A 23,974-nucleotide genomic window follows, 5' to 3' on the forward strand; every position below is an offset into this window, starting at 1 on the left:
CTGTTGTTTCACCTGCTATCTTTATATAATGTAGTTACTGCACCTTTCTGTTTAAGAATTATGCCTTGGTGGTTGCTCCGGTGTGGTCCAAAATATTGCAATGGGACAGGAAATAGTTGTCTTCTTTCCACCTCCTTATCGGTTTTGGTAACATTAATGTGCAACACTTTAGGCGATAGGCACATTATGCATTGGGGTGGATGGCAATTTTGAGCCGTCATTGAGGGTGGTGTGGGGTTGTTTTGTTAATTGACTCATCGATGTGAATGACAGGACTTGCTGTATGGTATCAGAAATGGATCGCTACACCTTTGAGCCACAGCTTTGACATAGAACACTAAGGCTCTGAAGGACACATGAAAGTGGAACTTCATTTTATGCAATGTGAATGGAATGTTGGATAAGATAAAGAGCAGGGTGATGCTGGATATAATGCAGAGTTATGGGCTGGGCGTTGTATTTCTTAAGTGACATCTTAGTGGCAGTAGTGACCATCTACTGCTTAGGGAATGATCTAAATCCCTGGTGCATGCAGGATTCACATCGGTCATTTGGGATATTGCTATATTGATTGGTAAATCGTAGCTCTTTGTCACAAATAAAGTGTGGGCTACTATGCTGCAAGTTATTGGAACCTGGGATGGAGATTAGTTGGTTCTAATTTCAGTCTGTATCCCTCTTACTCTCCAGTTGGCCTCACTGAGTAAAATAGGGCCAATTGTATTACAATTCCCACATGGAGTGGTAATTGTACGAGAGGAACTAAATCCGTTCTTGTGATGGTAGGGCAGATAGGTCTGGATCAATCGTTAGGCTACCAAAGGAGACACACGCTAGAGCAGATATACGTCAGACCTCAGGTTTATGAACATCTGATGGAAGGCACACCCAAATATTTATATTTCTCTGGGGTGCATATGTTCCTTACATCACAGTCACCCTGCATACATTTCGTGATTTATGATTCCTTGCCTATGGTATATCTGACCACTCTCCACTATCGGGAGTCTTTAGGTCCAGGTGGTGTCAAGCTGGCATGGAATTGAACTTTAACACACAAGAACTAAAAGAGTAGGAATTGGTGGATAGGCTCTGTGATACTACTGATCATTACTTTTCAGGAAATACTGGGTTGGTCCGGTTGGAGATGGTGTTATGGAAGGTTTACACGGCGGTTATTGCGGGCTGTGTGACCCCTGGGGTCTCATGTGGAAGGGAAAGGCTAGTGGCGGCCAATGAGACCAAAGGAGAACTCTTCAGCCTGGAAAAATGACTTGGATAGTAAGGATACAGGTGTTCTGCCAAGGCCAAAACTTAAGAAAACATAGAAAATAGAATATAGATCACTGAGTTAAGATGTTTCACGATCTCACTGTATTTCCATGCAGACGTTTTTTTTTTATAAAGTTTTATATAGCGCAAACTTAATCCGAATCGGGTATCCGAGCGCTTTTTATAACACCAGTTACGTTACATGAGGACACACATTCATTTTTGTTAGGCACGGGGAGATTACGTGATTTGCCCAGAATCACAGGATGTTTAGCGTCATTACCGAGACTCGAACCCAGTTCCGAGGTCGAGCGCCTTAGCCGTTACTGTATTAAGTCATGAGTATAGCAGTAAGGAAATTGTGCGGCTTAGTAAATATGCAGAGAGTAATAAGTAGTTTAGCCCAGTGGCGGATGAGGCAGGTACTCTGATAACGGAACTATCTATGGTCATAACAGCAGCTTTTTTCTGTGTTAATTGCTATTAGCAGTGAGATACATAAATGGTATTGACTGCAATTTCAGTGGCATACCATTGAAAAGTTACTGATACCTCAGAGGACGTGGTAATTCATTCTTGAAGAGGTAACTCTCCAGGTTGGCTATCTTCCTCCTTGGAAACTGTGTTGGGCTACCTTGGGTGAGAAAACGGTGTTCTAGGGGGTGACTTCCTGCTTTCCTCAGCGTCTTTCCAAAGGGGATACATTTTTTTTCCCACCGGTTTTTTTAAGGAACAAGGGTTTTATTTTGAAGAAAAAAATCCTGTTTAGTGATGGAGATACAGGCATGGTAATATGCTTTTAATGGCAGACCACCCTCTGTATGTTTGTTGACAATCGCAATGGTTTGTACAGAATGACCTGCCGAACTAACATTCATAAGACCAGTAGTAGTTCTGCTCCCTGGGCAATATTTTATGTTTAATCATTGAACCAAGTCATTTTTATTTGTACTGCCCACCTGTCACTATAGACTTGGCTTCAATTGCCTCTTCACGAGAGATACGATGGGGGTTACGTACTTAGGGACAGCCTTCTTAGGCTGCATTGACAAGTTAAGGACTAAATTCGGGTTCCTCAGAATTACAAGTTGTGTAAAAATTCTCATAACGTCACAGTTTTCCCCCTAACAAATTACTTTAGGTTACACCTGCTGAAATTAATTTAGGGTAAAAGTGTTGAAAATACTGCAAAACCTAGAGAACTCATTATGTTAAAAACAGATTTTGCCCGTTAGGCCTCGTTTTCCTATTCAACCCTCCGAATATAAGTTATTTCCCACATGTGGTAAATACCTCACCCTGCGGTAATAGAACTGACCAAATGTGGTAAATATCCTGCCCAACATGTAATGATGGCCTTAGAGTGCAATTTAATTTGGATACTTGGTGAATTTGCATTCTCTTTCTCTTTCATTACCTACTGAGTAATACTGTACAAAACATACTCGAAAACAATGGGTTACCTAACTTTAAGGACACTAATGATGTCATAGTCACCCTGCTGTGGGACGACTACATGCCTAGAATAGCTCTGACGGCACTCCATGGGGAGTGTGTGAAAAGGGGTATTGTGCTCAGACATTCCCAAAATATTGGGCAACATAGGTAATCGTTGTCCATGAGTATACTTTCTTCATCTCTATGGGATCGATTTGTTATGGTTGACAGACATGCAATAGATACCTCCAGTTATCTGCTGATGCTGCATGGGAAAGGAGAGGGACGCCACTATGGAAACATTCAAGTACTGGATTAGGCTGTGATGTTTTGCCATGATCGAGCTGGACTGTAAAAACCTATTTACCAATAACACTCCTTTATGGAAAGGGGATGGACTGCATGAGTTGAAGCGCTGGTCTCATTTTGGCAAGTGGGATCCCATTGGTATCTCGCCTTTTCAGATGATGAGGACTGTTAATAAGAAAGCTTATTGTACAACTGCAGCAGGATTTTAAATCTGTGGATATGGAGAAGTTTCACTCGTTACAATTCAGGCACGCTATCTCTGTACACAAAATGGATTGTACAGTGGTACTTGATATTTCTCCACTGGAACACATGCTATTACTAGAGGCTTTATTAAACAAGCATTTGCAATGCAATTGGTCTAGCATTAATGAAACTTGGAGCTGTTGGCATTGCAAATGTTAATGTTTCTTAGATTTCTTTTTGTCCAAAAATATACCAGCAGTAGCATAAATAAAAGAAAATCCACGAAGCAAGGAAAGGGTGCAGTACCACAGGCTATAGTAGGTGTCCCTGAAGAGTTGAAAAGGGACCTCTATTAGTCACATAAGGTACTGCACCCTGAATGCAATTATAAAGTGAAAGATTGCAGCTGAGCATACATTTCCTTTTGTTTTTAATGAAATTAGATTTTTGTTAGCTTGCGTTTTAAAAATGCACCATTGTTGTTTATTTAGCATCTCACTAAGTTTCCATTTATTTTTATTGGCAGTGAGATGCTAAATAACCAACATAGATGCTTATGACATGCACAACATGCTATGCTGTGGCACCCATTTCACATCTTCATCATCTTTTTAGCTGTTGTTTTGTCTTATTTTCTTTTATTTTCGTAACTTTACTCCATGAGTTACGTCTGTGTTTTTCTCCTTCTTTATTTGCTTTGTTTTTCAAGTGGAAACACCCTCTTACTGCTTCGTTTATTATTATGCACAACTCTCTCTCCGCCTTTGATCCACCCGTTTATCGTGCTCAGGATTTCTCCCTACTGTTCACCCCACACTTGTGTGTGCTCAAAGGCTTTTTTTTGTTCCCTTTGTCCTGGTTTTCTTCTGGCTCCCTGCCTGTATGCTATTCTGCTGTTGTCTGCCACCCTGTTCATTCGTTGTCCATGGAATCATTTATATCCCCATTTCTTTCTTCTTAATCAGCTCCTGGCTCCTTTCTATCTCCAGCTTGCCTAAGCCTACCGCTATGGCATGTTCCCAATTTGTCCCTTCCTTTTTTCCTGCCCACTTCATTCAGTGATTGATTGATCTCTATAGCACTGTGGGAAATAAAATGTAGAACCCATCATGTCACAACCGTACCGCACCAATGTAATATGTTCAGAAGTTTATACTTCTCCATGCCTCTAATATCTTAGTTTTACTTCAGCTACATTATATCAAGTAGAGCTCCTGAACATGGATGAAGTCATGGATATTAAATTATGTCAGGAAGTGAAGGCCTAGGCTATAACAGTTTGGGATATCTGCAGATATCAATGCCACTTATTGCCCCAAAGTTTCTGAAAGACTTGTATGTGCAGCACTTCTTCCAAATCAGATCTGCAGAATTAAGTAAGGATAACTTGCTTGGTTTCAGTTTGGAGCATCATCCCATTCAGGATTAATACATGTATTTCTATGTCCTTCTTTCCTCCCTGCTGAGGACATTTAGTCCACTTGTAAAGCCATTACCCATGCCTCAAAACCCTCATCCCGAATAAAGTGCATCTGTCCTCTAGTTGTTGTGCACCAATTTTTGTCAGTGAGAAAGTGGCTATTGCAATTCCTGAAACACAGGTCTATATCATTGTTGTCAAACGTATTGGACCACCTAAGCAACTTCTTACTTTTTGCCCATACACTGCCATCTGAGTATTCAGAGCACACAAGCCTCCTGTAGTTAGGCAGACAGGGGCCTACACTAAAAGAACTCAGAGCTAAGTAGAAGTGGATTAAAGTGTGCTGAATGGAGGATACGTGCCTATTAGAACAGGGTGGTGTGGTACCACCGAAACAAAATAAGCCCATGCCACTCAATAATAAACTAAGATTAACCGTCTCTTTTTCAATTCAGCCCAGTACAACTTGCTGACTTACAAAACAGTCTGTTTTCCATCTTGAATTCATGGTATCCGCAGACAATGTTTATATTTCTCTTGGCTAGAATTATCCTAGTACCAAAACTTGTCTTTCATGTCCAGATTTTTTATTAGAATGCTAGGCTTCTGAATAAAACGTATGACAAGTTTCACCTTGTTTTGGTGAGAATCCTTGGCTGTTCCAGTGCAATGACTTGGCAACATTCTTTCAAATCCATCATTAAATGGTGATGCCAGGCCAGGCCTAGTGTGTAGACAAACCTACTCAGTGCTTTAAAGACACTCTTATTTTCTCCTTGTGTAGTGGGTGTCTCCTCCTCATGTGCTTTCAAGTGCTATCAAATTCTATTAGTAGCATCAGTAGCTGTATTTGGAATGGATTTGAATTTTATATTTGGGGATCAAAGGCTTTTCAAATCACCTCCCTGCTCCTGATGGGATTCTAAAGATATTTGTGTAAAAGAGCAGTAATAATTGATCTAAATTAATAAAGATTTTTCAGACTTTACACAGCAGATCGCACATCTTGCAAATGTTTTGAAAACCACGTTTGTATAAGCAAAAGCTAACCTTGAAAATTATTCATGCCTTCCTGCTTTTGAGGCTACTATTAATTGAATATCAAGTTATTTCATCTATTAACGTGACCTAAATTGCGAAAACAAAAACGTATGCCACCGTGTTTTATTAAGATTCTATCATCTAAAGGTCTAATGCTTTTAAGTGTGGTTGTCAGTGACATGGATCAGACTGTGTGCATTTTTCATATGCTGTAAGGAATTTAATCTGTCCATGGATGAAAGCTTGTAAGTGCAACTCCGAAAACTACACCACCTGCCTACATTTTGTAGTATGTGTCTTTTCCTGAACTTGGGCAGTACTTGGCTCATTTGTCTTGAATGAAATGTAATGTCTTTCGTTCCATGCATGACCGCTGTCTGGTAGGTGAGACCTAAAAAGGGAAGTCCACGTATGATGATGTTTGTTGTTATGAACCGTGTTTTATAAATGTCATCTCTGACAGGCAGTGTTACAGTGTATTTCATTGACTTCTATTTCAGTTACTTTTACCAAGAGTTAGCTACTTCATGTTGGTTACTGATAAAGTTAAGAAGCATTTCCAGAAAGGAATGAGACCAGAAGATATTGGCGAAATTTGGTTTGAATATGAAGGAACGCCACTAAAATGGTAAGTACACAATTGATTTGGCTCATCATGTACATATCTAGTTTCATCTCTTGCAGATATTGTTGAGGGATTCTGATTGTCATGGAAAAATGCTGCCAATTAATGAAAGAGATTAAAAGTTGTCAATGTAAGTTTAGAGGGTGCTTTGTGCATACTTATTGTGAATTTAGAGTCCTTTGCAAATGCCAACAGGAGCGCATATATAGCACGTCCACATCTCTCTTTATCTCCTATTTACTTTTAAGAAGAATGATCGCTGCTGTTATAGTTCGATAATGTTTCCTGGGAAATCATGGCTCTTCTGTTCTCCAGCTGCAAATCGCCAAAGTTTCATGTCTTTTCTAAGAATACCAGACGTTAGTACACAGTCATTTAACACGCAGTAACTTACAACACAGTTTTTGCCACCCATTGTACTTATACAATGCAAAGTTTTACCACTTTGTACTTTACCAAGGAAAACTGCTGGTAAATCCTGATGTTTTGTGTGAATATATGTATATATAACTAGAATTCGAATTTTTGAAAAACAACTATCCTGTGACCCCACATCTGTATCTGATCCCAAAGATACATAAAAACGACACCTGCCCCCAGGCAGACCCATAATTTCAGCGATTGGCGGACTATTTGAAAATACAAGCAAATTTGTGGATTACTTTTTGCAGCCCATTGTGAGAGACTTGCCTTCTTATACAAGGACAGTGGAGACTGTTTGAGAAAAATATATGATGTAAACTGGCATTGTGATTTATGTTTTCATGACATTAGATGTACAAAGCTTGTACACAAGTATCTGACACAGAGACGGGCTGAATGCCCTAAAACATTTCCTAGAGAGAAGAAACATTGAGTACTATCACCATACCCAAATGCTCTTACAGCTGTCTGAATGGTGTCTAGAAAATAATACATTTATGTTTAATAAATTGCTTTACAAACCGACACAGGGGACTGCCATGGGTACTTGCTTCGCCCCCAGCTATGCTAATTTGCATATTCGCTGGTGGGAGGATCAAGTACTCATGACAACACATGGCACGCAAATGTCAGAAAATGTGGCACTTTACAGTCGCTACATAGACAACATTTTTCTGATTATGGAAGGGAAGCGAGGAAAGTGCAGTTGAGTTTGCTGAACAACTAAACCAAAACACACTCAACCTTAAATTCACCAGCACAACCAGTAAAACCACTATCACCTTTTTAGATCTAGAGTTATTCATTTCCAACAATAAGATACAATCCAAAACCTTTCGGAAACCCACTGCAGGAAACACAATCCTGCATGCTTCAAGTTTCCACCCCTCCAGTCTGATAAATAGTATTCCCTACGCCGACTGTCTCCGAATGAGACGCAACTGCAGCACGCAGGAGAGTTATACGGAAGCTAAACGGGGATTATTTAACAGACTCCGTACCAGAGGCTACCCCAGCCAGACGCTAGAAAAAGCTGAGCATAAATGTAATGGAAAAACCAGGAAGAATCTCATTCTTAAACCCCCAGCAGACCTTCCTCAATCCAAAAAAAACAGAGGCACTACGCATGATCACTGGTTATAACGCTTACCATACTAAACTGCGTAGAATCCTCTACAGGCATTGGCCGATAGTACACAATGATCCCACCATAGGTAAAATCTGTGCCAAACTCCCACAGCTCACATTCAGAAGGGCCAAATCGATGAAAGAAGAAATAGTGTCCAACATACCCCGCAAAGTAATAAAAAATCCATGGCTTAAGAGTGCAAATGGGTTTTACAAGTGCAAAGCGTGTCGACATGGTGTCAACACAAACAAAGTTCTGCTGCCCCTTAGGAAGAAACCACTTGACATTCGAGAGAACTTTTCTTGTAAAACAGACTTTGCGGTCTATGTTCTACAGTGTAGCTGCAACAAAAGATACTTGGGCAGCACCATACATCCTGTCCACGTAAGAATACTCCAACACCTACGGGCAATCAGCAATGATGACAGCACATACCCTGTTGCACGACACATCAACACTTATCACGAAGGCAAAGCAGAAAACATCCAATACTTTGTGATAGATAGTGTTAAGAAAAACATCAGAGGTGGAAATAGACAATTGGCGCTCAGGAGGCTGGAATCGAGATACATACTCCTACTAGATTCCAAGGCCCCTAATGGCTTGAACGCCGACGAAGCCCTTAGGGTGCACCTGTAAGCATGACCCACCGATCATTGTAGCCTCTCCTCACACAAACCCACTCCTCCTGAACATTACCTACTTTTTGTAATTTCTTTCACTTTTTCTACTACAATATAATAGGTGTGAGTAATTTCACATCTCAAAGTCGGCTATGATCTTGTTATACCCGAAACATTATCCTGGAATAGGGTCAAGAACCCCGTCATGGCCTTCACCTCATACTTAAAGAAGAATGAATTCAATGCACTTGGTTTGTAAAACGGGCACTAGTCCCTTAATAACTTAATCACACCGTTTGCGCATTATGCGCTACATATACGCTACATGCCAGATATCTAACCAGTGCAGTCCTGACCTACCACTACTGAGTATCACCTCCCAAGCACATTACCCCCACATGTGTTTGATGGCCATGGTCCCTGTCCACACAAACTCAGCCGCAATGAACTTTGCACTATGACTCACTAGATTCACTAAGAAGCCGACATTCTTAATTAGCTTGCCATGAGGATGTTAACCTTGTTATTTAATTGGTTTTTATACATTGTGCTATTTAACATGTATAATGTTTCAGTAAGCATTTATTTACATATGACTAGAATATGTTACGCACTTTATTTTACCAGAACCGTACATGTTTCACATTGTTTTTTTATTTTGGAAAACAGACTCCATGAACTGACATGACTCATCGTATGTAGTGAAACATAATTCTTCCAAGTCTATTTGTTAGGAAGTTACCATGGCAACACACACTCTCTCACCATGTAACCAATCACTGTCACTTTTGTATATATAGCACCTTCACTGTGTAAGTAATTGTTGTGAGCAAGGCGGATCTTTGCCGCCGAAACGCGTCAAACCATCCGAATGGAATAAAGAAAACTTTTCCTTGTACACGATCCCACGGTGTCAGCGCCTGTTTTGCATGTTCGGATCCAGGATTGGAACATATATATATATATATATATATATATATATATATATATATATATATAGATATAGATATAGATATATATAGATATTCCAGGGATAATCCGGTATGGCGCAGAGTTTCGAACAGCTGCAAAAACGGACTCGAACCCAAAGATCAGTGCAAATCTGGTGGTTTATTCAGCAAGTGGTGTTCCCATAGTCATCACGACGCGTTTCGCGCTTCACAGAGCGCTTGATCACATGACACAGTTGATCACTTGCCACATGTTTAAATACAGTCTACCAATGCAAGTCGAACTACAAATGCAATAGAAATGGAAGAGTTGAGTCCCTAAGGACTACTCACATTCTATTTTAAATGTCTGCTAATGCATTTACAAAATATAACTTAGTAAGGCATATTTATGCATTTGTAAAATTAAATGACCGACTGTAGACATAAAAACATGTGGAATAAACATTTAGTGATAGTGAATTAAAAGTGAGTTTTAACCAAAGAAATATTCGTAAATAGGACAAAAACAATTAAAATTAAATGTCGGTTAAAGTGCGATGTTCTAAGATGTTCGAAATCTTACAAAAATATGTGTATGGTACTTCATCATAGGAACCATATTATTAAAGCAAGTACCCATATGGAGCCCCACATGTTCGTACATTGCCGTGTAATATGTGCAAACTTGAAAGTCATGGAGAGTACTATAAAGTGCTAGTGCAAAATAACAAAATAGCTGCCATGGTTCTGAGGACAGGTTCACCTCTGGTGGAGACGGTATTGCACAATGGGTATAAAGATAATATCTGTAAAATACATGATACATTCCAAGCGCTTATCGTGTCTACTAGAGAGTAAAAGTAGTAGTATGTACAGTACTAGAGAAGATATAATATTATTCATGTAAGAACATTTGTACAATTTGCCAACTTAGCCCAGTGATTAAAAGACATACAAATATTCATACATTCATATATAGACCTGTAAACACCTTAAAATGGTTGTTTTTAAAAGGCTAAAATAAATTAATACAAGTAATATGTCTAAAATCCTTATATAAATAGATTGTTAAAATCACAAACTAATTAATATACATAATGTAAAAGAGTACAAATGACATAAATAGTCTAAAATCCTTCTCCTTGTTTACAAGGCCCATAAAGCAGTTAAGTAGGTTGTATGTTAAGGGAAGATCATTATTTTATATATACTTTATCATAGGCAAGTGTATAAATCCTCTGTGATGTTTAGGCCCGAGGGATGCTTAGTATTCCGTTCAATGATATACTGTGTCTCGAGGCGGCGTAGTTTATCTTCTCTGTTGCCTCCTCTTCTACTAGCCTGTACACAGTCAATTACATAGTATTTGAGGTCACTACTTCTAGAGTTATGTTTAGACTTGAAGTGCCTCGCTACGGGATAAGTATTGTCCTGATTCCCAATTGCTCGAAGATGCTGTAGGATCCTTTTATGTACTGGGAGCTTAGTGCTCCCAACATACAGCATGTTGCAGGGACATATTAACACGTAGACAGCAAATTCTGTCTTACATGTTAATAGTTTAGTAATTTTGTGTTCCCTGCTGTCAAGTGGGGAATGGTAGCTCTTTTTATTGATGGCTTGTTGGCAGGCCTTGCAGACTTTACAATTGTAAAAGCCTGTGTGTGTTTGATACCAGGTTGATACTTCAAGGACCTCAGGACTGGTTTTGACCAGCTCATCTCTCATTGACTGCCCTCTACTGTATGTTATACTGGGCCTCTTGGGGAGATCCCTCCCTATCACTGGATCACTAAGGACTAGTGGCAAGTTTTTGCTAATGATTTTGGCTATCTCCTTATGTTGGGCATTGTACTGTACAATAAATCTAAATTCAGAGTTCATTGTAACGGTGTCCTCAGGATCTATTGTTGGAGATAAGTTACCCACCAATAAAAGGGATCTGTCTTTTTGGTTAGCTTTCAAAATTGCTGCATCTACAATTTTAGGGGAATATCCCATAGCTAAAAATCTTACTTTGCTCTCCCTCTGTGCCAAGTCTAGATCAATCTGCCTGCTGTGTATCCTTTTAAGGCGTAGCATCTCGCCATAGGGGATGCTATTGATGAGGTGCTTAATATGGGAACTGGTGGCATGTAGAGTAGAGTTTCCCGCTGTTACCTTGCGGTGTAGTCTTGTCTCTATTTTACCCTGTTCTATAAACACCTCAGTATCAAGAAAAGTACTAGATGACTTGCTCAGTGTAGCTGTGAACTGTAGGTTTAAGATATTGCTATTGAGGTCAGAGATAAAGTTCTCAGCTGATGACATATCCCCCCTCCAGATCACAAAGAGATCATCAATAAAGCGTAGCCAGGTAACTACCTGAGCCTGCATAGTTGTTGAGTGTAAGACCAGGAGGACCATCTCCTCCCACCAGCCCATGTGGAGACATGCGTAGCTGGGGGAGAAGATATAGATATATATATGTATCCTAGTTTCTATAGGAAATCCGCAACATTCTATTGGGAATAACTTTGGCGCCGGTTGATGAATCTTCGCGAATTTCACAAAGAAGATGGCCCGCTCCGCTCCGCTCCTTCCCTAAAAGTTTTGGGGGGATTCGTCAAGTGGGGGCTGAGAAAAAAGGGGGGTCCCAAAAAGTGTTTTCCCCATGTTATTTTCCATAGGACGATTAGACACCGCTACAGCCCAAACCGCTGAACGGAATTACACCAAACTTGGCAAAATGGTTAGGACTAGTACGCAGAACTCCCTTTTGTTTACATGGTGTAAATCCCTCCAGTAGTTGTTGAGAAAATTGAATTTGAAAAAATTTATTTATCTATAGGTGCGCACCGTACGCGCACGGGTCTGCGTACCGTACGCGCATGGTACGCGAACCGTGCGCGTACGTACACGTAGGTGCGCGAGCTGCATGCTGATGGCTGCCAATGTCTGTCAACACTCCAAAACAGAAATTGTTGGCAGCCATCTTGTGCCTCTGTAGACTGAGGCACAGGAAAGCAGAAAAACAAACGTCTAGAACTCAAAAAGGGGGCAGGGTAGAAGCACCCTTACCCCCTAGGCCTGCTCATGGGGTCCCACAAGGACCCCCCAGGCCCCCCCCCCCCCTCAAAAATTTTATTTTGAAAAATCGCGGGGTGCGCGCACCGTACGCGTACCTAAGCGGATGTGCAGGTACGTACGTGTACGGTACGCGTACCCCGCGATTCTTCCCCCCAAAAAATTGGGGGGGGGCTTGGGGGTCCTTGTGGGACTCCCTGAGCAGGCCTAGGGGGTCAGGGTGCTTCTACCCTGCCCCCTTTGCGTGTTTTCCACCTTTGTTTCACTGCTTTCTTGTGCCTTGGTTCTATGAGGCACAAGATGGCTGCCAACACTTCCTGGTTTGGAGTGTTGACAGACAGTGGCTGCCAATCAGCATACTTTCCCGAGAAAGCAGCATGCTCTTTGGCTGTCAACACTTCTAACCAGGAAGTGTTGGCATCCATCTTGTGCTAGGTAGACCGAGGCACAAGAAAGCAGAAAAACAAACGTGTAGAAAAAAAAGGGGGCAGGGTAGAAGCACCCTGACCCCCTAGGCCTGCTCAGGGGTTCCCACAAGGACCCCCAAGGCCAAAAATGTTTTTTTTAAAACCTGGTATGTTTATTTTAAAATTACCCCCCAGGGGGACCAAATCGCGGGGGCATAATGATAAAGAAGTGTGGGGGGTGCCTAATACTCCCCACACTGCCCCGGGGACCGCTGCCCTCCGGGGCAAAGCAGCCACCTGGCGCATACTAGAGGTTCCTGGTGGGCTAGTTGCCCCCCAGGGACCCCCAGTATGCAAGGGGAATTAGTTCCCCCTCTGCAAACACGCCCGGGGGCTGCGTTGCAGAGAGGTGTAAAAAAGGGCGTGGCCTCATTACACCTCTCTGAAATGCAGCCCACTGGCTTATACTGGAGGTTCCAGGTGGGCTAGTTGGCCCCCAGGGATCCCCAGTATGTAAGGGGAATTAGTTCCCCCTCTGCAAACACGCCTGGGGGCTGCGTTGCAGAGAGGTGTAAAAAAGGGTGTGGCCTCATTACACCCCTCTGCAACGAAGCCCCCTGGCGCATACTGGAGGTTCCGGGTGGGCTAGTTGGCCCACAGGGACCCCCATTATGCAAGGGAAATTAGTTCCCCCTCTGCAAACACGCCCGGGGGCTGCGTTGCAGAGAGGTGTAAAAAGGGGCGTGGCTTCATTACACTTCCCTGTGGCGTGTTTTAAGTTGGGGAATTAATTCTTCTTCAATCCAGAGGTCCCCTAGAGGGCAACTTGTCCAACAGGTATCTCCAGTAAGTGCCATGGAGCTGCGCTGCAGATTGTTGCAAAAAGGGGGTGTGCCCTCTGAACACCTGCCTGCAAAAATGTAGTAAATCAGTATAAAAAAAATAACAATTAATACATTTAAAAATTGTCATTTACAAAACCTTCGAAATTAAATGAAAAAACCATAGGTTTCAGGCCTGATACAGTTAGGAACTAGCATTTAAAAAAACATTGAAATTCACTAAAAAAACCTTAGGTTTCAGGCCTTATATAGTTAGGAATTAGCATTAATAAAACCTTTGAAATTCACTGAAAAAACCATAGGTTTCAGGCCTTATATAGTTAGGAATTAGCATTTAAAAAACCTTGCAAATTCACTGAAAAAACCATAGGTTTCAGGCCTTATATAGTTCGGAATTAGCATTTAAAAAACCTTTGAAATTCACTGAAAAAACATAGGTTTCAGGCCTTATATAGTTAGGAATTAGCATTTAAAAAACCTTTGAAATTCACTGAAAAAAACATAGGTTTCAGGCCTTGTATAGTAAGGAATTAGCATTTAAAAAACCTTTGAAATTCACTCAAAAACTATAGGTTTTAGGGGTATTATAGTTAGCTGGACATTTCACTCATACAAAAGCATTGAAATTGCTCCTATATAGTTAGTTGTACTAACTATATTTCGCGCACCCCCAATCCACTGCTGATGATGTCACATATTAGATCATTCATGACATGGTCAGTGACATCACTGATGACATCTCAAATGACATCACTGATGACATCATCCACGTGACAATCACATACACCTTTTCATACACTAGTAAAATCTTTCATCACTCTTTGTAAAATACAGAGTATCATATTTGAATCCATTGTCACAGCAATACAAGTATCTAAAAACCCACTCAGTGATTCATAGATGTATACACACATCTAATCACTTACATGCAGATTCACTCATACATGCTGTCAATGAACAATAGAACACTATCAAAAATACTTATACACCCATATCGACATTACACACCAGCACACATCCTATTCACATATGAAGTCATCCTACTCACTTATGCAAACAATGGATCATACTTACATATTTACTTAGCTACACACTTATACAAACACCACTTCATCTATTCATTTAGATAGTAAGTCATACTTAGTGAATTATAAAATCATTATTACAAGTATACAGTTAGCCATACAGTCATTCACACAATCATTGAGTCTTATGTATACTTATTTATATACAACAATTGACACATACACTGCCTTTTATTTTTCTAGTTTCTTGGACATGTACCATTGAGAAATATATTTGCTCATCACCACACCCATAAAGAGATTCATTCACCCAAACAACTGTTAGAATATGTAGTTTTAACTTCATATATCTGCTGAATCAACTATTCACATATTTTTGGACAGTCACACACCCCCCACCGAACCACACACACTTTCACTCTCCCATACAAATAATCAGTTAACTAACCAATAACTAATATAGACTTTCACATAGCTAGTAACCAACTGTAGAACCAGTTTACACAACAACTGACAACGTGATACAGATATTCACACAGTTTAGTCACTATCCACTATATTTAGCGAGACACTATAAATTGGTCAACTAAACAGTCAATTACACTGCTACTAAATCCTCCATCCAAATATTTATTTATATATATCCACTCATTCTTCAATGCAAATTGCTATATATATAATGCATATTTAAATAACGAAGCAAACCACATTCACTGGATGATGTAATCAGTGATGTCATTTGAGATGCCATCAGTGATGTCACTGACCATGTCATGAATGATCTAATATGTGACATCATCAGCAGTGGATTGCTGGTACGCGAAATATAGTTAGTACAACTAACTATATAGGAGCAATTTCAATGGTTTTGTATGAGTGAAATGTCCAGCTAACTATAACACCCCTAAAACTTAGAGTTTTTTGAGTGAATTTCAAAGGTTTTTTAAATGCTAATTCCTAACTTTATAAGTGCTGCAAAATCCTAACTTTGAGTGGATGCTTAGTGCTGCCTACGTACTGGAGGCCACAAGGACACTCAAGTACGTAGACAGCAAATTCTGTATTGCAGTTTATTTGGTGTTTGATTATTTTCATCTGGCCTGTCCCTATCTTATAATCTTTCCGTGATTTCCCATTGCGATCACATTTACAATTACCGCAAACGGAAAATCCATTGGGGATAGGAGGCCACTTCATTCTAGATGGTTCATTAGGGTAGCTATGCACTAATCTGTCTCTGAGGGATCGTGCCCTACGGTATGTTACTTGCGGTCTTGTACCCACTAGTCCTCCAATAATGGGGTCAGATACCAGTAGGCTCCAATTAGCCCTCATCACTTTTTCCAGGGCCCATGCTCCCCTGCTGAAGTTTGTGATCATGCGGGGTGCATCAGGTTGACTCTTATTCAGAATTCCCTTTCTTTTTTATCACTGGTAGATGTTCTGAACAGGACTTCCTCATGTTTGAGACCTTGAACTTTATTGTAGGCAATCCTTAAAGTTTCGTCATCATATCCTCTTTCGGTGAAACGTTCTATCATTGCCTTTTGTTCAGTCTCAAAGTCAATGTCGGTGCTGCAATTGCGGCGAGCCCTGAACAACTCCCCATAGGGAATACTTCTCTTCAGGGGAATCGGGTGATGGCTCGCCGCATGCAGCACCGCATTGCCAGCAGTTGCCTTACGAAACAGACGTGTGGTTATGCCACCCTCTCTCACCTCAACTGCTACATCCAGAAATTCACAGTATGTATTGCTGATGGTATATGTGAAACGGAGATTGAGGTCATTGATTCCTAGATGATTAATGTACTGTCTTGCTAGTATTTCTGGGCCATTCCAAATTATAAAAAGGTCGTTGATGTACCTGACCCACATCAAAATGTGGTCAGTGTACATCTCCGACTCCTCTGACCAGACGACCTGTTCCTCCCACCAGCCCAGGAAGAGATTCGCTAGGCTGGGGGCAAAACAGGTCCCCATCGCGGTCCCAGATCGTTGTCGGTATACCGCTTTCTCGAAGAGAAAAATATTCTCTTGTAGACAGTACAGCATCATTGTCTTGAGTATTGCATTATGCTCACAACAATCCACATGTCGACTCCTCAGATAATGCATGCATGCTTCTACCCCTTTCACTTGGTTGATACACGTAAAAAGTGAGCATACATCCATGCTGATCATGTAATATCCATCCTCCCATTCAAGATCATGTAATCTTTTCAGGAAATCCGTGCTGTCCCTACAATAGGAATTCAGGTTCAGTACATATTCATTCAGATACAGATCCAAGAATATTGATGTGTTCTCCAGTAACCCCCCATTTGAAGACACAATAGGACGCCCTGGTGGTGTAGTGGGGTCCTTATGGATCTTGGGAAGGAAGTATATACATGGGATACGTGGGTTATCTTTTTTCAGAAATTTATATTCATCCGTGTCCAATAATCCAGTGTGATACCAGCCACCAAGCAGTATATGGTAATCCTTTATTGTCTTTCTATATTGCTCCCAGTTGATCAGTTCATAGCAGGAGGTATCGTTTAATTGTCTCATTGCCTCCGACTTGTAGTCCTTATAGTTCATAACTACAACGTTGCCCCCCTTATCGGAGGGCTTGATCACAATTGTGGCGTCTTCCTCTAACATTTTTAGGGAGGTCCTTTTGTTAAGTTATCCCATTTGGAGTTTTTGAAGTTTTTTCTAGTTTTCTTCAATTCTGTTATAACTGCTTGGCTGTAGGCCTCTATGTTGTCAAATGGAACATTCGGATTGAATTTAGTCTTTAATTTTAGGCCACTGTGCTTTACTTGTCTGTTCGTTACGCCACATGCTTGTAGGACCACATGATCGCTTCTTTCATCCTCATCCGCAATCTCCAATTGGTACATGTCTCTTAAGAGTTCCATATCCTGTACCTGTAAGTTTATGTCTGAGGGTCCCATTGTGTCGGTCATTTTTTGTTTTGTGCTGGATCGAATTGCATATAATTTCAGCAGTTTCAGTTTCCTAACGTATAAGAAAAGGTCCACCCTTGTGTCCATGTAATCCAGAGTGACACTGGGGCAGAAGGATAATCCCAATTGTAACAGTGATATTTCTGTTGGGTTTAGTAGTCTATTAGAGAGATTCACCACGGTTTTATTTTCATCATTGGTATCAGCGGTGGGTCTGCACATTTTGTTGTTTTTATGTCTCCTTTTTATTCGTCTTCTTCGTCCGCTGTCCCGCGTCCTCTTCCTCTTCCTTTTCTTACGTTCTTTCCCCTGGATGCCTGTCCTCTGGTTTGCACCCTGTTCTGTTGGCTTTGATCGCTCTTCTGTTTCAAGATTTCGAACTCGTGGTGAAAGGTCAGAGGACGTATCCCTAAAGGGATCCCTGTGGTGCGGTCCTCTGCGTCTGTGCTTATATCGGAGCTTGACCCTGTAGATACAGCTGCTGCTTTCTTACTTGTCCAGTTGGCCCTGATATTCTTTTGTGCTTTATCGTACTTTCTGGCGTACGTTAATATGGGCCCTTCCGCGTAATCTCGTTTGTCCCTAAGGAACTTTCGTTGTTTTTTCTGCTTGATGGTTTCTTCGTAATCCTGCAATTTTTTCGGGAGTGTTTTGATAAACTCCTCAAACCCTTTCTCAGTTTTGTATTTGTCCAGTTCCGTCTTAAGACTCGATAATTCTTTTCGTGTGGTTTCTACATCAATTTGTGCGTACTTCACAAGCATATCGAGCATGCCTTTACATGTTTTGGCCATATATTGTGCCCACTCCGAGAGTAAGTCTTTATTAGGATTGTCATAAGTTGGTACAATGCTTATCCTCAGGAGTGCTAGCTTTTGCTTTAATGTGGAGTCTCCGCTACTTTGGGCTGCACTGGTCGTCGCGCTTACATGCACGATATCTTGCTCCTCGCTAAATAGGGAGAGGGCTTCGGCTTGCCTCGCTGTCTCCCATTCACTCATCATTCAACAGCAGATCTCCTCGCGCCACAGTAGTTATACGTGACTGCCGCGTTTGCCTCCATACAACGATGTTTTTGCGCGTGTAATTTTGGCGCTTGGGCAGAGGCACAATAACGTGTGTTTAGGGGAGTCCTGAGTCAGCAATCTCTCGTATATCACACGAAACACGCTCCCCCCGCACTGTCCCTTACACATATATTGGCTTACCCGTCTTCTTCCAAAGTCTTTGATGGGAGGCGGTCGGAATCGCTTCAATCCTTTATGTACTTCAAAAATGCTGCTCGAGCGATCCTCGGCCAAACAACGCTGATGTCATCGGTAGTAGCAGTCGCTACTCTTTATTTTCCACAGATTCCGGATCCCACTGATTAGAAGGACACAGAGATGACACACCAGGAGATCTTTGCACAAATCCTTTATTGTGCACTCGTAGAACAAGGACGACGCGTTTCGGCGTAAGCCTTTTTCAAGTAGCCACCATTTTGAAATTCCCACATATATAAGTCCTTCTTTCATGTCCCAACCCATAAACACAAAGAAAACACTTCGATGTTTAGTCAACACATATTGTTACAATATTATTCTGTATGCATATACACATTTCAACAATTTGATTACATTGTATTCGTGAAAGTGTAAAAGTTAGTGTGTGGCTTTCGAGCGGGACATAGAGGGTAACATTGTGGTTATTGACTAGCAATATCCCCCAGCTACGCGATCATGGACTACAAAATCGCATTGACAATCGGGAAACAGAGTGTATAGGGTGTCACATGGCTATCAGTAATGCCACGCGACTCCGGACTACAAAATCGCATTGCCTGTCGGGAAATGAGGTTCAGCTGATGTGCTGGGAACGGGGTTCGAGACCATTGTCAGACTGATTGTCTCCCCTTTAAAATTCAACATTTTTTATCCTTCACCTCAGATCGAAGGTAAAATATGATATGATATGATATATATGTAAATGTAGAAAACACCGCTCGCGCAGCAAGATTCCAGCACTCTGTGAGGCTAATTTTACTCGACTTTTATTTAATGTAACGGCATCATCTACGCGTTTCGACAGCTGCCTGCTGTCTTGTTCACAATGCGGAGCGCCATTTACCATACATTTTTAAAATACTCTGTTATAAATCGCAACAAAGGACAAAAACTGGCACAATAAACTCTTTTCAGTTCATTACATTATTTAGGCGGCATCTTTTAGCATGTTTTTTACACCAACCTTTGGTATCTATTTTTACTCTTTTTGCAAGTTTTATCATTCTCATATGCAAATATAGACAACTCAATTAGTAATTATTGTCACATTTGTCAGTGATACATTAGGCAAATCTACTAAAATTACATGAATGCCTTTTAGTTAATATGCTTATTTTTATAGCTGCCTTTTGTAATCATAGCCAACAATTCATATCAGAGATCATGCTCTGAAAAGTGCACGTGCTTAGCATTTTAACTCACTTCATCTTTTCATGATTCTACAGTACTCAGATTAATAAAGTGCTAGTGCTTCTATATATTAAAATTCATATATATACATTACTAAGATATATCACGTGTAAAGATTTTTCCCACCCTCGCATGGTGCAAGTGCTTAATAAAGTGCTAGTGCTTCAGTATATTATACTAAGATACTCATCACAGTAATTTTAATAAAGTGCAAATGCATCAACATATTCTTAAAATCATATGCTTATTTCCAAATTCCTTCAATACACAATAATAATATAATTCAATTTTCCATAAAATGCTTAGCCTTAAGGTGCATATATACTAAAGTGCCCAAAAAACTTTATTGAACTAAAAGAAATTGGTCTTTTGAGGGTGGAGGTTCGCTAACTCTCCTCAATCTAGGCACGTGAATAAATCCTCATCTATGTTTAAACCATTTGGTTCTTTGCTGTCCAACCCTAGGATATAATATGACTCTAACCTCCGGAGTTTCTTCTCCCTGTTTCCTCCTCTTTTTTTTCTTTGGGATTTCCGCAATACAGATGTATTGCTGGAAAACAGGGTCACTTTGATTATATTTCTCAAAATGCCTAGCTACGGGGAATGTTCTATCCTTATTGGCAATCGCTCTACGATGCTGTAGTATCCATTTATAGACAGGCAAAGTAGTACTACCTATGTACATTTTTTCACAGGGGCATTTCAACATATAGACCACAAAACTTGATCTGCATGTTAGAAAGCCCCTGACATTAATGGTTTTATTAAAAGGTGTTTTACAACATGTTAAATTCACTCCATTCTGACATGCTTTACACTTAAAACACTTTCTAAAACCCATCTTTTGCTGGAGCCAAGTAGAGATTTTTTCTTTTTCTTTATACTCACTACTTACTATTCGATCCTTTAATTACTTGGATCTCTTGTACGTTATTTCAGGATGTTTTTTGACTTTTGGGCCTACTATTGGATATCCTTTAATAAGAAGCCAATGCTTGTTTAAAATGGCCCTCACATCCTTATGCTTGGTATTAAAAATCGTAATAAATCTTTGAGTTTCTTTACAGTCCTGTTTCTTCTTTCTTAACTCTGTTCTAGATGGTTCGAATAGCACTTTACCCCGATCTAGTTTGCTTGCTTTAGAAGCAGCTCCACATATAATTTCAGGTGGATACCCTCTCTGTAAAAACAGTTTGGCCATTTCCTGTTCTATTTTTTCATACTCCACCGTATTACTGCATGCTCTCCGTGCCCTGTAAAACTCATCAAAAGCTATACTCCTGATGAGTGGTGCAGGGTGGGAGCTCCCCGCATGGAGGATGGTGTTTCAAGCTGTTGGTTTGTGGAAGACAGTAGTTTCTAATCTGTCCCCCTCTGCCCGAAATCTTATGTTAAGGAAGTCTATTGAGGTTTTACTATGGTGTTCTACAAATTTTAAGTACAAATTGTTGAGTTGAGGTCCCTGATGAAGCCATCTATATCTGTTTCCACGCACTGCCTCAACTCGAAAACATCATCTATGAACCTCACCCATAATAGGACATTATCAGTCCATTATTCCAGCTCAGGTCCTCTGAGCACCTGCTCCTTCCACCAACCGAGGTGTAAGTTGGCGTAGCTGGGAGCGAAGCAGGTGATCATGGCCTTGCCCTGTTCTTGCTCGAATAGATCTTTACCAAACAGAAACTTATTCCATGTGAAACACCATGCCATCATTTCTAAGAGCATTCTGTTGTGTTTTTGAAATCTTATGGGTCTTCTATTAAAAAAATATTCAGTGGCTCTTAATCCATCGCTGTGTTTTATACCGGTGTAGAGTTTTGCTATGTCAAGGGGTAATAAAACCGTAGTATCATCCCACCGTACATAAATATACTTCAGGAAATCTGTAGAATCTTTTATATGTGATGTCAATGATTTTACAATTGGATTCTAGTAATAATCGAAATACTTAGATGCATTTTCAAATAGACCACTACAATTAATGCTCTTATGCACTTTCGGTACCATATAAAAGACTGGTATCACTGGGTTATTTTGCCCTATAAACATGTATTAATTCCAGGTTAACAGTTCCTGTTGATGCCAATATACCAGTCTCTCTCAAACTTTTCCTTCACCATTTCGTAGTCCTTACTTCAATCCGTTTATAGCATTCTTTATTGTTAAGTTGGCTTAGTGCCTCTTTCTATTACAGTTATCCAAGTTATCGCGTGCCGTTTGTGGTATAAAACGAGAACTAGGACAAAAAAGCTTACAGTCCACTTTTTTTGAAGTTCACATTGTGAAAACTAAGTACTTCATCATTGGTTTCTCTGTGCTCATTTACATTTTCTGAGTTTTCACCATTCTCATTATATAGTGACCGTAGGTCTTCAAGAATCGGTACATCAGTTACAGCTAGTGACATGTTCAATTTGGGTGTCACTATCTATTGTCAGTGCAGAGGGCAGTTGGGGGTTCTTGCTACTATGTAATTTCAGTAACTTGAGTTTACGCCCAAATCTATATAGGTCCATCCTGCTGTTAGCATAGTTAAAATCATTTGTATCACAGTATGAGAGACCTACTTCCAGCACTGTTTTGTCTTCCGCTGATAGCGTGATTTGAAGTTACTTTTTCATTGTTTTCTTTGTATTTGAGCGCATTGATCTGAGTTCTGGTTCTCCTTGTGCTTCTCCAGTATCCTTCTCCCCCTTTTCTATGTTTCCTCTTCCTCTTCCCCACGTTGTTTGGTGGTCCATTTTCTGATCTAGTTGTAAAAAACTGAGTTAATCTGTGACCGTTAATTTTGTCTTTGTTTTCCCTCTCTTCCTTTGTTCTTCCTGCTCCACCTCGGGGCTTGTGTCCGCAAGGGATATATTATATTTATTTATTCCGACTTGTCACATCCCTTCACCATTCAACAACCAGTACGGACCAACAAATGTAGAATGGATAATGCAGTTCTATATTTCATAATTCATATTCATTTGCTGAACTGGGGTGGCAGAGTGTGCTAAAGAACGGTGATGGATTAAACCCAGATCTTTTGACTGGGTGTGAGTGTTTGATTGATTCGGATGCTCCGTCCATCACCACCCCCTTTTGTATCATATTCGTAGCAAGCAGTCAGTCCTTGACCAGTGTCCAGCATGACATGTTTCCACCGTTACCTCCCGGTCTTGACCACATGACACACTATCGATTTGAAAGCGTTTAAATAGTGACAATATACCACAGCCGTGAGCAATTAATCAACAATCCATAGCAATAAACATAGGCAACAGACTACAATGCAAATACATAAACCCATTAAGTACAGTGAATAAGTAAATACATATAGAAACCAACAGAAGCAAAATTAGAGATTAAAAAATCGATCCCATACTGTCAGGATACCAGCAGCAATTAATTAATACACATTGCAGTAAAATCATGTCATAATGATTGGATATGCGCATGGTCCTAAGTCTAGATAGCATTTTTTATATAAAATACCTAGATGGATATGTAAGCAAAACCTCACCGTACATATGATTAAAGTGCTGATGCTGTAATATTGCACGTTGTCAAAAAGTGCTGTTGCTCAAGTGTTATTAATAAATTGCTAGTGCAATCTGTGTTAAAAATCCCTAACTAAACACATATAAAAATCACGAAGCCACAGGAAAGATCGCAACATGGAGTGTTGATGTGCGAGTGCACTATGGACATGGTCTAATATAAGAAACATTGTCTGCTAAGATGTTCAAGGTGTAGATGTGATCAAATGTAGTGGGCCGAGTTGCCACAAAATATACCATAATAGACCACCATAGAATGTCTAAAAACATCAGC

At 40.4% G+C, this 23,974-nt stretch overlaps 1 protein-coding gene across 2 annotated transcripts in view; it reads left to right on the top strand.

Moving 5' to 3' along the window:
• Positions 1–23,974, top strand: part of ATG5 (autophagy related 5) — a 599,844-nt gene that overhangs the window by 139,642 nt on the left and 436,228 nt on the right. For both annotated transcript variants that reach the window (XM_086926702.1, XM_086926703.1), the window contains exon 3: positions 6,169–6,296. In XM_086926702.1, the coding sequence (XP_086782828.1) occupies positions 6,169–6,296 (128 nt within the window). The remainder of the gene's footprint in view (positions 1–6,168; positions 6,297–23,974) is intronic.

This window comes from Lissotriton vulgaris, chromosome 6 (genome assembly GCF_964263255.1).
Source record: "Lissotriton vulgaris chromosome 6, aLisVul1.2, whole genome shotgun sequence".
NCBI classification, from domain to species: Eukaryota; Metazoa; Chordata; class Amphibia; order Caudata; family Salamandridae; genus Lissotriton; species Lissotriton vulgaris.